Source organism: Anomaloglossus baeobatrachus, chromosome 3 (genome assembly GCF_048569485.1).
Source record: "Anomaloglossus baeobatrachus isolate aAnoBae1 chromosome 3, aAnoBae1.hap1, whole genome shotgun sequence".
NCBI classification, from domain to species: domain Eukaryota; kingdom Metazoa; phylum Chordata; class Amphibia; order Anura; family Aromobatidae; genus Anomaloglossus; species Anomaloglossus baeobatrachus.
In genome coordinates, this window is record NC_134355.1 from 561,124,210 (window position 1) to 561,136,762 (window position 12,553).

The window sequence follows — 12,553 nt, forward strand, 5'->3', positions numbered from 1 at the left end:
CCGGACCTCCAGACCCACCGAGAGAACGTGCAACTGGTTCTACAAAGACTGAGAGAGAATCGTCTGTACGCCAAGTACGAGAAGTGCGTCTTCGAACAGTCTTCTCTCCCCTTCCTGGGTTACCTCATCACCGATACCGGACTGCAGATGGATCCAAAGAAGGTCTCTTCCATTCTCAACTGGCCTCCTCCTTCTGGACTGAAGGCAATCCAACGCTTTCTGGGATTCGCCAACTATTACCGCCAGTTTATTCCTCACTTCTCGGCCCTGACTGCTCCTCTTTCCGCCTTGACCAAGAAGGGGGCTAATCCAAAGGACTGGTCACCTGCGGCCGACGCCGCGTTTGGCTCTCTAAAGCGAGCCTTTGCCTCCTCTCCTGTACTCCACCGTCCAGAGTTAAACCGCCAGTTCACCTTGGAGGTGGATGCCTCCTCCTCGGGAGCCGGAGCAGTGCTCATGCAGAAGTCCTCCTCCGGGAAGATGGTGACATGCGGTTTCTTCTCCAAGAGCTTCTCAGCGCCTGAACGCAACTACACCATCGGTGACCGAGAGCTATTGTCAGTCAAACTGGCTCTGGAGGAATGGCGCTATCTTCTGGAAGGAGCAGTGTACCCAGTCATTATTTACACGGACCACAAAAACCTGGAATACCTGCGGACTGCTCAGCGACTGAACCCACGGCAAGCCAGGTGGTCCTTGTTCTTTGCCTGGTTCGACTTCCAGCTCCATTTCCGACCCGCGAACAAGAATGTACGCGCTGATGCCTTGTCTAGGTCTTTCATGCCCATGGAGCAGGAGGAAGAGACATCCCAACCCATCATCTGCCCTAGCAAGATCATTCCGGTGGCTCCTGTCACCCTGGCCCAGATACCGCCTGGGAAGACTTATGTCTCTGAGACTGACAGGCAAAAAGTGTTACACTGGGGCCATGCCTCGAAAACAGCCGGTCATGCAGGTCAGAAAAGAACATGGAGTGCGATTGCACGTCATTACTGGTGGCCATCTCTTCGCATGGACGTCGCCTCTTTTGTCTCTGCCTGCTCCTCCTGTGCCAGGAACAAGACTCCCAAACACCTGCCATATGGCCGTCTTCGGCCTCTGCCCATACCCTCAGTTCCCTGGCAACACATAGCGATGGACTTTATTACGGACTTGCCATTGTCCTCCGGACACACAGTCATATGGGTCGTGGTGGATCGGTTCTCTAAAATGGCCCATTTCGTTCCTATGGCTGGACTACCCTCTGCCCAGGAACTCGCGGACGCCTATATACATCACATCTTCCGCTTGCATGGATTTCCATCACACATAGTGTCCGACAGAGGAACTCAGTTCACCTCCCGCTTCTGGAGGGCTCTCTGTAAACATCTGGGAGTGACTCTGGACTTTTCTTCGGCCTACCATCCTCAGTCGAACGGCCAAGTGGAACGGGTCAATCAGATATTGACCTCTTTCTTACGTCACTACGTCAACGCCCATCATGACGATTGGTCCACGCTTCTTCCTTGGGCTGAATTCTCCCATAATCACCACGTCAGTGAGTCCTCCTCCAGTTCTCCCTTCCATGTCGTCTACGGACTTCAGCCGTCTGTCCCATTGCCTGTATCCTCTTCCTCGGACATCCCTGCTGCTGATGCAGTACTCCGTGACTTTACAACCATTTGGGACTCAGTTAAGGCCTCCCTTGCACGTGCATCCCTGCGGATGAAGAGACACGCGGACAAGAGACGTCTGGATTCTCCGTGTTTCTCTCCGGGAGATCTCGTCTGGCTTGCTTCCAAATACATCCGACTGAAGATACCATCCTACAAGCTGGGACCTCGCTACATCGGACCGTTTAAAGTCCTCGGCAAGATCAATTAGGTCTCCTACAAACTACAGCTCCCGGCCACGATGAGGATACCCAACTCCTTCCACGTCTCTCTGCTCAAGCCGGTTGTCCTTGGTCCCTTCTCCGCTGCCGCCAGTTCGGCTCCTCCTCCTATTGCTGAGGACGACATCTATGCGGTAAGGGATATCGTGGCCATGAAGACCGTACGAGGTCGACAGTTCTTCCTGGTGGACTGGGAAGGGTATGGTCCTGAGGATAGGTCCTGGGAGCCCAGGGAGAACGTGGGCACTCCTCTGATCCGTGCCTTCCTGTCCCGGTTGCGGGGAGGGGGGCGTGGGGGGGGGGGTACTGTCACGCTCCCCGGGTCCTCTGCTCCGCTCCCCGGGTCCTCTGCTCCGCTCCCCGGGTCCTCTGCTCCGCTCCCCGGCTCACCTGCCACGCTCCCCGCGCTTCCCAGGCCTCCTGGTCCCCGCTCCCGGCGCCCGTCGGCTTCCCAGTCCCTGGCCGGCTCTGCTGCGTCCTCCTCTCAGCTTCCTGCCTTGGCTTCTGGCACCCGGGCCGCGCGCATGCGCATTAGGGCGCGCGCGCGGTCACTGACCCTTTCTTAAAGGGCCAGTGTCCACTGACAGGAAATGATGCACGCAGGTACAGGGTATAAAGGGGGTTAATGTCCAAGGGAGCGGGGCCTGTTCTTCGTGTTTTCCCAAGCTAGGAGTCAGGTCTCCTTGTGTTCTGTGAGATACTTACCTCTCTGTCTTCTAGAGCCGATCCTGCATCGCCATCCGGTCCTGCTGTATCTCGAACCCCGAACGCTGCCCATCTGCCATCCTGACAGTCCGTACCATCTCGGTTCCCTGCGGTGACCCGTCATCTCGCTCCAACGGTTCCGGACCCCGCCTGACATCATCACGGCTTCCGAACCTGAGCTCCGTCACCCGGACCACCATCAGTGACCTCGTGGTCCCAGGGACTTCTCCATTGTGTTCTAGTGCACGGACTGTCCTGCTACCTAAAGTGCTCCGGCTACCGGACTCCTTTCCCTCATTGGGGAGTTCGGCCCAGTGGATCCACCTCCCGGGTCTGCCCGTCCATCTGGCCCTAACAGTAAGCTGCAGTTCATTGTTCCCGGGGTGTCACACGGAGCGTTGTGTGCTGCCACTGGAACAATGAACAACTGGCGCGCAGAAGGACGTTCGAATTTTTGAAAATGAGCGACGTGTCAATGAGCAACGATAAGGTGAGTATTTTTGCTCGATCACAGTCGCTCGTAGCTGTCACACGCTACAATATGTCAAACGACGCCGGATGTGCGTCACTAACAACGTGACCCCGACGACATATCGTTAGATATATCGTAGCGTGTAACGGGCCCTTTACTTATTTGATTATCAGTACGTGGCAGGGCAGAGAGTGGATAAAGAAATGGTGAGCTGGATTTATTGCTACTATTACATTGTACTCCAGAGCTGCATTTACAATTCAACTAGTTGGCACTGGAAAAAGTAAACAAGCTTATAACAGACTTAAGGTGGTGTCACACACAGCTACGATGACAACGACGTCGCTGCTAAGTCACCATTTTCTGTGACGTAGCAGCAACGTCCCGTCGCTATCGCTGTGTGTGACATCCAGCAACGACCTGGCCCCTGCTGTGAGGTCGACAGTCGTTGCTGAATGTCCTGCTTCATTTTTTGGACGTTGCTCTCCCGCTGTGAAGCACACATCGCTGTGTGTGACAGCGAGAGAGCGACGAACTGAAGCGAGCAGGGAGCAGGGAGCCGGCTTCTGGCAGCCTGAGGTAAGCTGTAACCAAGGTAAACATTGGGTAACCAAGCGAAGTGCTTCGCTGGTTACCTGATATTTACCTTAGTTACTAGCGTCCGCCGCTCTCAGGCTGCCAGTGCCGGCTCCCTGCTCCCTGCACGCATAGCCAGAGTACACATCGGGTAAATAAGCAAAGGTTTGCTTATTAACCCGATGTGTACTCTGGCTAGGAGTGCAGGGAGCCAGCGCTAAGCGGTGTGCGCTGGTAACCAAGGTAAATATCGGGTAACCAGCGAAGGGCTTTGCTTGGTTACCCGATATTTACCTTAGTTACCAAGCGCAGCATCGATTCCATGTGTCCCTGCTGGCTGGGGGCTGGTCACTGGTCGATGGTGAGATCTGCCTGTTTGATAGCTCAGCAGCCACCATGTAATGACGCAGCAGCGATCCTGATAAGATCAGGTCGTCGTCGTGATCGCGGCTGCGTCGCTACGTGTGACCCTAGCTTTAGAATTTCCAATGAAATGGGACAGATAAAGGGTTTTATTGCTTTATTTCTTCAGGACTGCAGCACTGACTTCCTGAGAGGTGGGTAGTGCTCTTCTTTAAAAATTAGGTATGATTGATCCACTGGTCTGAACAGTGCTCTCTGGTGCTGCAAGCAAAGGAGCACAGGGACATTGAGGCTGGCTGGTTCCAGTGATCTGGCCGGCTTTAGAGCAGCGCTTACAAGCTTTATTGGAAGATCGTGTAAATGCTGCTCTCCTTACGAGACAAACCAATGCTACCTAGGTTATGTGCAGAAAACCAGTAAATAAAAAATCTCACCAGTCTTGAAAATAGATTTTTTACTAATAAATAAATTATAATGTTGTTTGTTTTGACAAGTACTTTACAATTTCAATCGTATAAAATGTTGAGACAGCCGCTTTAAGAATTAGGAAGGTGACTGTGGTGACTGCATGCATCCGGAATACTTCACAACTGCTGAGTATTTATTTTGGATCGCTTTATGTAATATTGCATTATGTGTAAAGACCAGAAAGCATTCAGTGTGACAGATATTTAACAATGGAGGACATCTGGAAGGGAGCAAATACTGTCTTTTCCGCAACACTTTGTGCTACAGTAAAAACATAATGAGGATCTGGTGACAGATCCTCTTATACCTATAAATTAGCTGTGTCTGAAAATGGAGCAGAAATACATACGGATACAAACGGAAAAATTCTTTATTAGAAAACACCTTGGAAGTTTTTTCTTTCTTTCAAAAAAACAGAAGTTGCGCACACCTGTAGCCTAGTGGTGGGAGTCAGGCATTCAACCTGAGTATACAATGCAGGAGAAGACAAAAGGTGGACGGCTGCAGTCACCGCAGGTGTCAGGGGAACAGGCGTGATAGGATTTAAGCAAGTCACTGGCGTTTCTGCAGCTGGCGGAGCAGTATCGTGGTGCCAGAGACGTATAGGTGTAATTGTCAGACTAAAAAACCTATTCAGACTTGCTTAGCACAATATTGCTAAATATTTTTCACATTCCTAGCATTTTGCAAACATAAGCTCAGCAATTTCTGTGGAATAGATAAAATTCTACTGCACATTGATGCCCTAAGCCTACAGCTGACTACAGGAATTAGCTACTTCATTGTTGTCAAGTACAGGAAATGGCCATATTTACAAATACACAACCGTTACGAATCATGCACGAGGTCGTGTAAGAGCAGATATAAGCCCCGATTTATCAAGACCGACGAGAGATTGGGAGTGCTAGAGTCAAATGCTCCTGATTCATGAAGATATGTCCACCTCTTCACAAACCCTGGAACGTCAGATGAGTGACGTGTGCCTCTGTGTAACACACCAGAAATCTTACTCCAGCCAGGGACTGGAGTGAGATTTCTGGAATAGGGAATGCCACATCTACTCATGATTTAGACAAGCTGTTGTTACGTCACCACCGGAGTCCGCTCAAGCGACTTCTGCTCCGATCGCCAGGCGACGCCGTGTTCCTGCCGTGGATGGTGCTGGTGATGGGAGAGGAGTCGATGCCAGCGGCACCGGTGGGCGCAGGCTCCGATCATCCACTGAGATGGGTTATCTTGGGATCTGCAGTACCACTGGCTGACTGTGGGTGGCGTATGTCTTCCAGCTGAAGTTGCCAGCGTTCAGCTACAGCCAATGGGAAGACACCACACCCTTCTTAGTTCCCCTCCTGTCTGCTGACCTCTGCCAGAGATAGTTCTGATTTCTTGGCTCCTGATCCGCCCTATTCTGTTTTGTGTTCCTGTGTGCTGACTTCTGTGTGTTTTCTGACTACTCTTCTGCCTGCTGTTTTTTTTACCTCGCTGCCCGATCCAGATTTGACCTCTGCTACGTTTTCTGATTACGTCCTTGCCTGCCGATTCTTTCCCTGTTCTGCTATTCCTGGTTTGACCCTGCCTGACGACTACTCTCATCGGACTGCAGCCTTCCACAGGTAGTGATCTCCAGGGCCCTGTATAATTCCAAATCCCTGTATAGGGGTTAAAGGGTTTCAGGGTTCTGGGGGTCCTGCTTGATGAGTGGCTTCCCTCTAGCCTGTCCATTACATCCCATCTGAGTCTGTTGATCCAGGCAGGCGTTACAGCTGTGGCGTCACGCCTACTCTACACCTCCATCTGGCCCAAAGTCTGCCCATTGTTTCACTGGGTGAAACTGATATGAAAACGCCAAAAATGGCAAATTCTTTGCGCAACTCCGACCTGCACCAAAATTTTGTAACTTTTCAAAGCACTTTCAGAAAATTGCTTTTATGAATCGGGGTCATAGTGCCTATTATGAGATAGAATACTGTCCTAGGGGACTGGGACCCAGGCTGGCATGCGTGGCCACATTCTAATGGAATATTTCAGAGCCCTATTTTTGGGATTAGTTATTCCAGTGCATACAATTCTCTTGTCGATTGGTGATAACTTGCCCATGTATGAAAAACCTTTTGAGTTCTATTATATAACACCATAAGCATTACTGTCTTATACATTCTGTATTTATAATTGCAAACTCAAAGAGGACCTGTCGCTAGGTCAAAAGTGGCCAGTTTTTGCTTTTATTCTATTCCCGCTACTACCGTTACATATTATTTAAGGTTCTAGAGATAAGGACATTTTATTTTCTGCTAATTTTATGGATTTTGCCAGGGGGTAGAGATTGGCGAACCCTGAGATGTTCAGGTTTGATGGGTCCGGACAGACTTTAACAAAAAAAAAAGTCCGGTTCGGGACTGGACTTGACCTGACCTTGAGCCCAGATACCGAAATCCATATAAGTATGTTTGTAGTAAGGACTAGGGGGCTACAAAAGGAAGCAAAACAGAGATTGAAGCAGGACATTTATATTCAGTTTTCGCGTAACTATTACACTGTTTCAGGATTCGCTCACTAAATCTTAGAAATATTCACTGCTTCCCCTGACCACCCTCTGTGACAGCATCTGTGATTGGTTGCAGTCACACTAGCTGTCTGGGTCCGCAAAGTGGAATGTAAAAATAAATAAATAGTTGAAAAAATAGGGTATTGTCGCCCATATTTTGATATCCAGCACAGATAAAGCAGACAGCTGAAGGCTGTAGCCCCCAGCTGTGTGTTTTATCTTAACTGTGTATCACAATATGAGGGACCAAAAGTGTTTTTTTAAAAACCCTTTAAAAATAATTTAAAAAAACGGTGTATGATTTTGATACCCAGCCAGGAGAAGGCTGGGGAGGCCCATGGTTATTGGGCTCTCACAAGCCTAAAAATACCAGACCGCAGCCACCCCAGAATTGGCACATCCATTCGATGTGCCAATCCTGGTGCTTAGAAAAAAAAACCTCCATCCTCTTTCTCCAATTGATTAACCCACAAAACACCTCTGGAGATCCAACATAATCCACCTTACTATGTCCCACGATTATCCCGACTCTGCTACCTTCTAAGGATGTAGTGCACCGTCACATTGGAAAATGTGACCAATCACTGTGGCGTCCGGGACACACTGACGGAGGTGCAGCTGTGAAAGTGGTGACGTCAGGTGAGTTCACCTCAGGTCACAGTTGTCAGTTCCCATGGAACCCCAGCTGTGACCTCAGGTGAACTCACCTGAGTTCACCTCAGGTGAGTTTACCTGAGGTCACAGCTGGCAGTTCCCAAGGATCCCCAGCTGTGACCTCAGTTAAACTCATCTCAGGTGAGCTCATTGAACTGAATGCCGGATTACCGGATTAGGCTATGTGCACACATTGAGTATTTGGTTGCAGATATTTCTGCACCAAATCTGCATCTCTTGTCAGAAAAACGCATAAAAAAATGTGAGGTGTTTTTGATGGAGGAAAGATGAGAACATGCCAACTTGGATAAGAAGTCTACATTTATACGCAGTGAAAAAGGTCTACATCTCATGAACAAAGAGGTGCGGGAAAAAAAGCAAATGCCAGATTCAGGAGAAAAGCAGCATTTACGCCAGGTAAAAATGAATTACATATTTATGGCAAGTGACAGGTCCTCTTTAAGAAATGAAAGCCCAGTTTGTTACACTGAACCCTCGCAAATCTATCTAGCTCTCTTTGTCTATCTCTATATTCACCCATTTATCATAACTCTGCACCCAGTCATTCATATCTAAGTAACCATTCTTTTAGATGATAAGTAAACAAAGTGTTCATGCCTGAAGCTACTATTGAGGCCTCCGACACACTCAAGTGAAAATCACGCACGTGCCGCGAGACTCGTATTTTCCCTGTGTGTTGCGTGAGGTAAGTACGTGTCTCGGGTACGTGCGGTCCACGTGTGTTCTCCGTGTGATATCCGCGATAGCACACGGAGAACAGGTAATTTACATACTCACGTGGTCCGCGCTGCTGTCCAGGGTCCTGATCTTCGGCTCCAGCCCCGCCCACTCCCCGCTGACGCTGCTTCCGGCCGATCGGAGGGGGCGGAGATCAGCGCCCGGTACAGCACGCCCACCTACTTTACACGCTCATAACGAGCGGCGGCCGGCAGGAACAGTTTGCAGCGGTAGAATCTGCGGGGCTGGTGGAGGTGAGTATTTGATTTTTTTATTTTAAAATTAATGACACGTGTTCTCCGGCGCGTGTCACACGGAACCGCAGCCACACTACATCTGTGTGGTATGGGTGCGGGACGTGTGACACCCGTGCTGCCGGAGAATACGTGGACATGTCAGCGTGCAAAAATCACGGACACACGTAAGTACGGAATGGACACACGTTCTGTTCCAAAATACTTACGTGTGTCCATACAATAGTGAAAACATAGGTCCACGTGTCTCCGTGCCGCCGGTACGTGAAAAAATTGCCAAACACGTACCGGCGGCACGGATGTGTGTCAGAGGCCTAACACAGTTTCCCTTTGTAATTATTCAAAGAGTCTTTCAGATTCTCTACTTTATATTCTGTCAGACATAATGTTTGGTATAACAGAACTTAAACATGCTACTTGTCTACTTTAAGACAACCTGGCAGCAGAATTTATACCATCACTAAACCCTGAACTTTGCTGGCCTCACACCTACTGAGGTGCAATTAACAAACCAACCACCAGTGTGCAGGGAGATCAGCGAGGAGGAGAATATGGACATCCAGCCTATATTACTGGGAGAGTTACTCCCATAAGAGAAAAATCTGAAACTTGGCTGATGCTGCAAACTACATAGGGATTTACAAATGAAGCTTAAAGATTGAAACTTTATCAATTTTATAAATTAACCACCAACAAATATACAAATTATTTTTTCCAATGTCAAAGGTGTTCATAGCCTTTAAAGCGAGTTTTCTTTACAGTTTGCAGCATGTATAAAAAGGATCCACTAGAGGAGGCCTTTCCTGTGTCGTTTTTATTCATTTTAAACACAACTCAGTTGACTAATGTCTAATGTTTTGGGGGGTTTCTTTGGTCACATATATTTGTGATTCACACACTTTCCAGAGGAGGCTGCCCCCCCACTTACCAATAATTTCTGCTGCTCACTTTCTGATGTTTTCTCTAGGAGTTGTTGTTCCAGTTCCCCACATCTACTTTTATATTGTAAGACCTGCAGAACAAGCACACGGTTTAGACAAAGTGATGAATCAGACAGTGTTAAATGGAACCTGTCAGCAGGTTTTTGCTATGTAATCTGACAGCAGCATGACATAGGGACAGAGACCCTAATTCCATCGATGTGTCACTTAGATTACTGTCAGCAGCAGTTGTGACAGAATCACAGTTTTTCTGCTGCAGATATAGCAGAGCTCAGATGTTGATCTGTGTATAACCACAGCTTTCTGTGTACTGTGTACTTTGTATACTGACATAAAGTTGCTAATCAGTGCCGTGGGTGTGTTTAGACTAGTGGGCACTAGGACAGTTGTCCTGTAATGATATTCTCCTGCTGATAGAATACAGATTGTATTGGGATGGCAAAACACAGCCAAGTTAGTGACACATCACTGGAATCAGTGTCTCTGCCCCTACATAGATTATATAGCAAAAACCTTGTGTCAGGTTCACTTTAAAAACATTTCATATTGTACATGAACTTTTTTTTGCAAATGTTACTAATTAAATAGGAGGGGTTTTCTACTTTATATATGATATATTTGCAGTATATGCTATAAATGTCTCACAAGAGTTCATCTTTATGAGAATGTGAGTCCATTGACCCCCGACTCCTGCTGCCAAGGCAAAAAAAAAGAAAATGTGGAAAGAGCTGTCCACATAAGATGCTACCCCTGCATTACATCCCTGACAGGAATTGTTGGCTATTTAATTAGTTGGAACGTGGGTCAGGGTCTCCCATTCTCAAAATATTTGAGTCCCGGAAATATATTCATGACATATATTGTCAATTTTCTGTCAATAGGTTATAATCTACTAGCCTCTATTTTTACGAGTAATGTCACGTGGGACTATGAGAATAGCGGTAAACAAGGGCCCCTAAGCCCTCAGACTAGGAGGCCATATGCTATCATTCTCAGAGATACCCCTAATGGTGGGGATGTCTGAGTCTCCTTCCTGGCCCTGCTCTTGACCAGCCCTGATCTTATACTCTCCCTCTCTCTCCCCCAGGAGGGGGCTGGGGCAGGAGTGATTTAACCTATAGAAATAGACAAACAGGGGAAACTAAAACTCTGTCACACAATATGCACACACAAAGGTATAAGACAATAAGAGATTAGGAGGAAAACAAGAGCAGGGTGGAAACAACAAGATAACGGGTAAACTCCACAACAACCCCAAGCACATGCTACTCTCTCTCTAGTAAATCTGGGACAGACCAACACAGCAAAAACTATAGTCGGCGTGGGTGGAAGATCTCCTCCAACCTAAGTATGACAGGAGCAAATGTGAAAGGCTTCCTTACAACATGGAATCCCAGATGCATATTAAGCAGGCTAGGTTAACTCTTGCTAGCCTGTCTATGACTGAGCACACAGCTGGTCAATGCCAGAGTCTGCCGATGTAGATCAGAAACACTAGAGAAACCACTGGGCGGAATGTGATAATCTGCTATGTGAACAGCGTCTGATGCCACCATGACAGTGGGCGAGTTTTGTGTAAAACTCTATATAAACATGGAATAATGGTTGTGTACTACACAGAAGTATAACTCACCTTATTCTGCAATCTCTGCACCAGCTGGGCCTGGCGCTGCTGCCCCTCCTGGTAAGCAGATAATTTACGCTTATATGCCATCTCCTCCTCCTGGAAGCGGTGTTTTAAATCCAGCATGGCTTCACTTTCTCCTGATCTCTGCATTTGACGCTTTTCCAGCTGAAATGTATAATAAAATGTGGTAAAAGATTTAAAAATATATATGTATATTAAAAATAGCATGTGGCCTCCATCTCACAGCCCAGGATCTGAAACTGTTCAGTCAATTTTGTGTTTTACTGCTCAACTCCTTGTATGTTGTACAATGTAAGTTTTATCACCCTTTCTTTCCTTTCCTACGATGTATGAAGTCAATGTTGAGCATACAATAGACTGAGGAAACTATTAAACGCACAGTTGTTTTCCCTATATAATCCACGTCAATCACTGAAGATGAAGAGACTTAAACAAGTGAAAGAAAGACTTGAAGGATTGAAATGGCTGAGACATGAAAACGGATGTTTAGGCTTTAGAGAAATGAGACATGGATTGAGAGTGACGTGAAATAATCAGGAAAAAAAGATATTGGCCATTACAACGGTCAGCCTGCAATATACATTTCATTTTTAGCAAACTTCATACATCTTGGCTATATCTGGAGTATATACTGGGTGTACACGTCAAACACAGACTAAGGGGTACTTTGCACACTACGACATCGCAGGTGCGATGTCGGTGGGGTCATGTCGAAAGTGACGCACTTCCTGCGTCGCTCTCGACATCGTAGTGTGTAAATCCTAGATGATACGATTAACGAGCGCAAAATCGTCGTAATCGTATCATCGGTGTAGCATCGGAAAATTCCATAATTACGCTGACGCGACGGTACAATGTTGTTCCTCGTTCCTGCGGCAGCACACATCGCTGTGTGTGAAGTCGCAGGAGCGAGGAACATCTCCTACCTGCGTCCTGCGGCTCCCGTCGGCTATGCGGAAGGAAGGAGGTCATCTCCGCCCCTCCGCTCCTATTGGCCGCTTGCCGTGTGACGTCACAGTGACGCCGCACGACCCGCCCCCTTAATAAGGAGGCGGTTCGCCAGCCAGAGCGACGTCGCAGGGCAGGTGAGTGCATGTGAAGCAGCCGTATCGATAATATTCGCTACGGCAGCTATCACAATGATATTGCAGCTGCGACGGGGGTGGGGACTATCGCGTTCGGCATCGCAGCATCGGCTTGCGATGTCGTAGTGTGCAAAGTACCCCTAAAAGAAAAAGTCATCTTTTGATTAAAAGACAGTTGTTTCTCGCCTGTCCGAGCTCTGCTTCCTCATTCCCTGGCCCGGTCTCTCTGCT

The 12,553-nt window shown here is 47.9% G+C and overlaps 1 protein-coding gene across 1 annotated transcript in view; it reads right to left on the reverse strand.

Annotated features, from left to right (window-relative positions):
* CROCC2 (ciliary rootlet coiled-coil, rootletin family member 2) overlaps positions 1-12,553 on the reverse strand; it is a 324,826-nt gene that overhangs the window by 184,699 nt on the left and 127,574 nt on the right. The window contains exons 4-5 of the mRNA XM_075340867.1: positions 11,223-11,381; positions 9,577-9,660 (exon numbers count right to left, since the gene is read on the reverse strand). Coding sequence (XP_075196982.1) covers positions 9,577-9,660; positions 11,223-11,381 — 243 coding nt within the window. The remainder of the gene's footprint in view (positions 1-9,576; positions 9,661-11,222; positions 11,382-12,553) is intronic.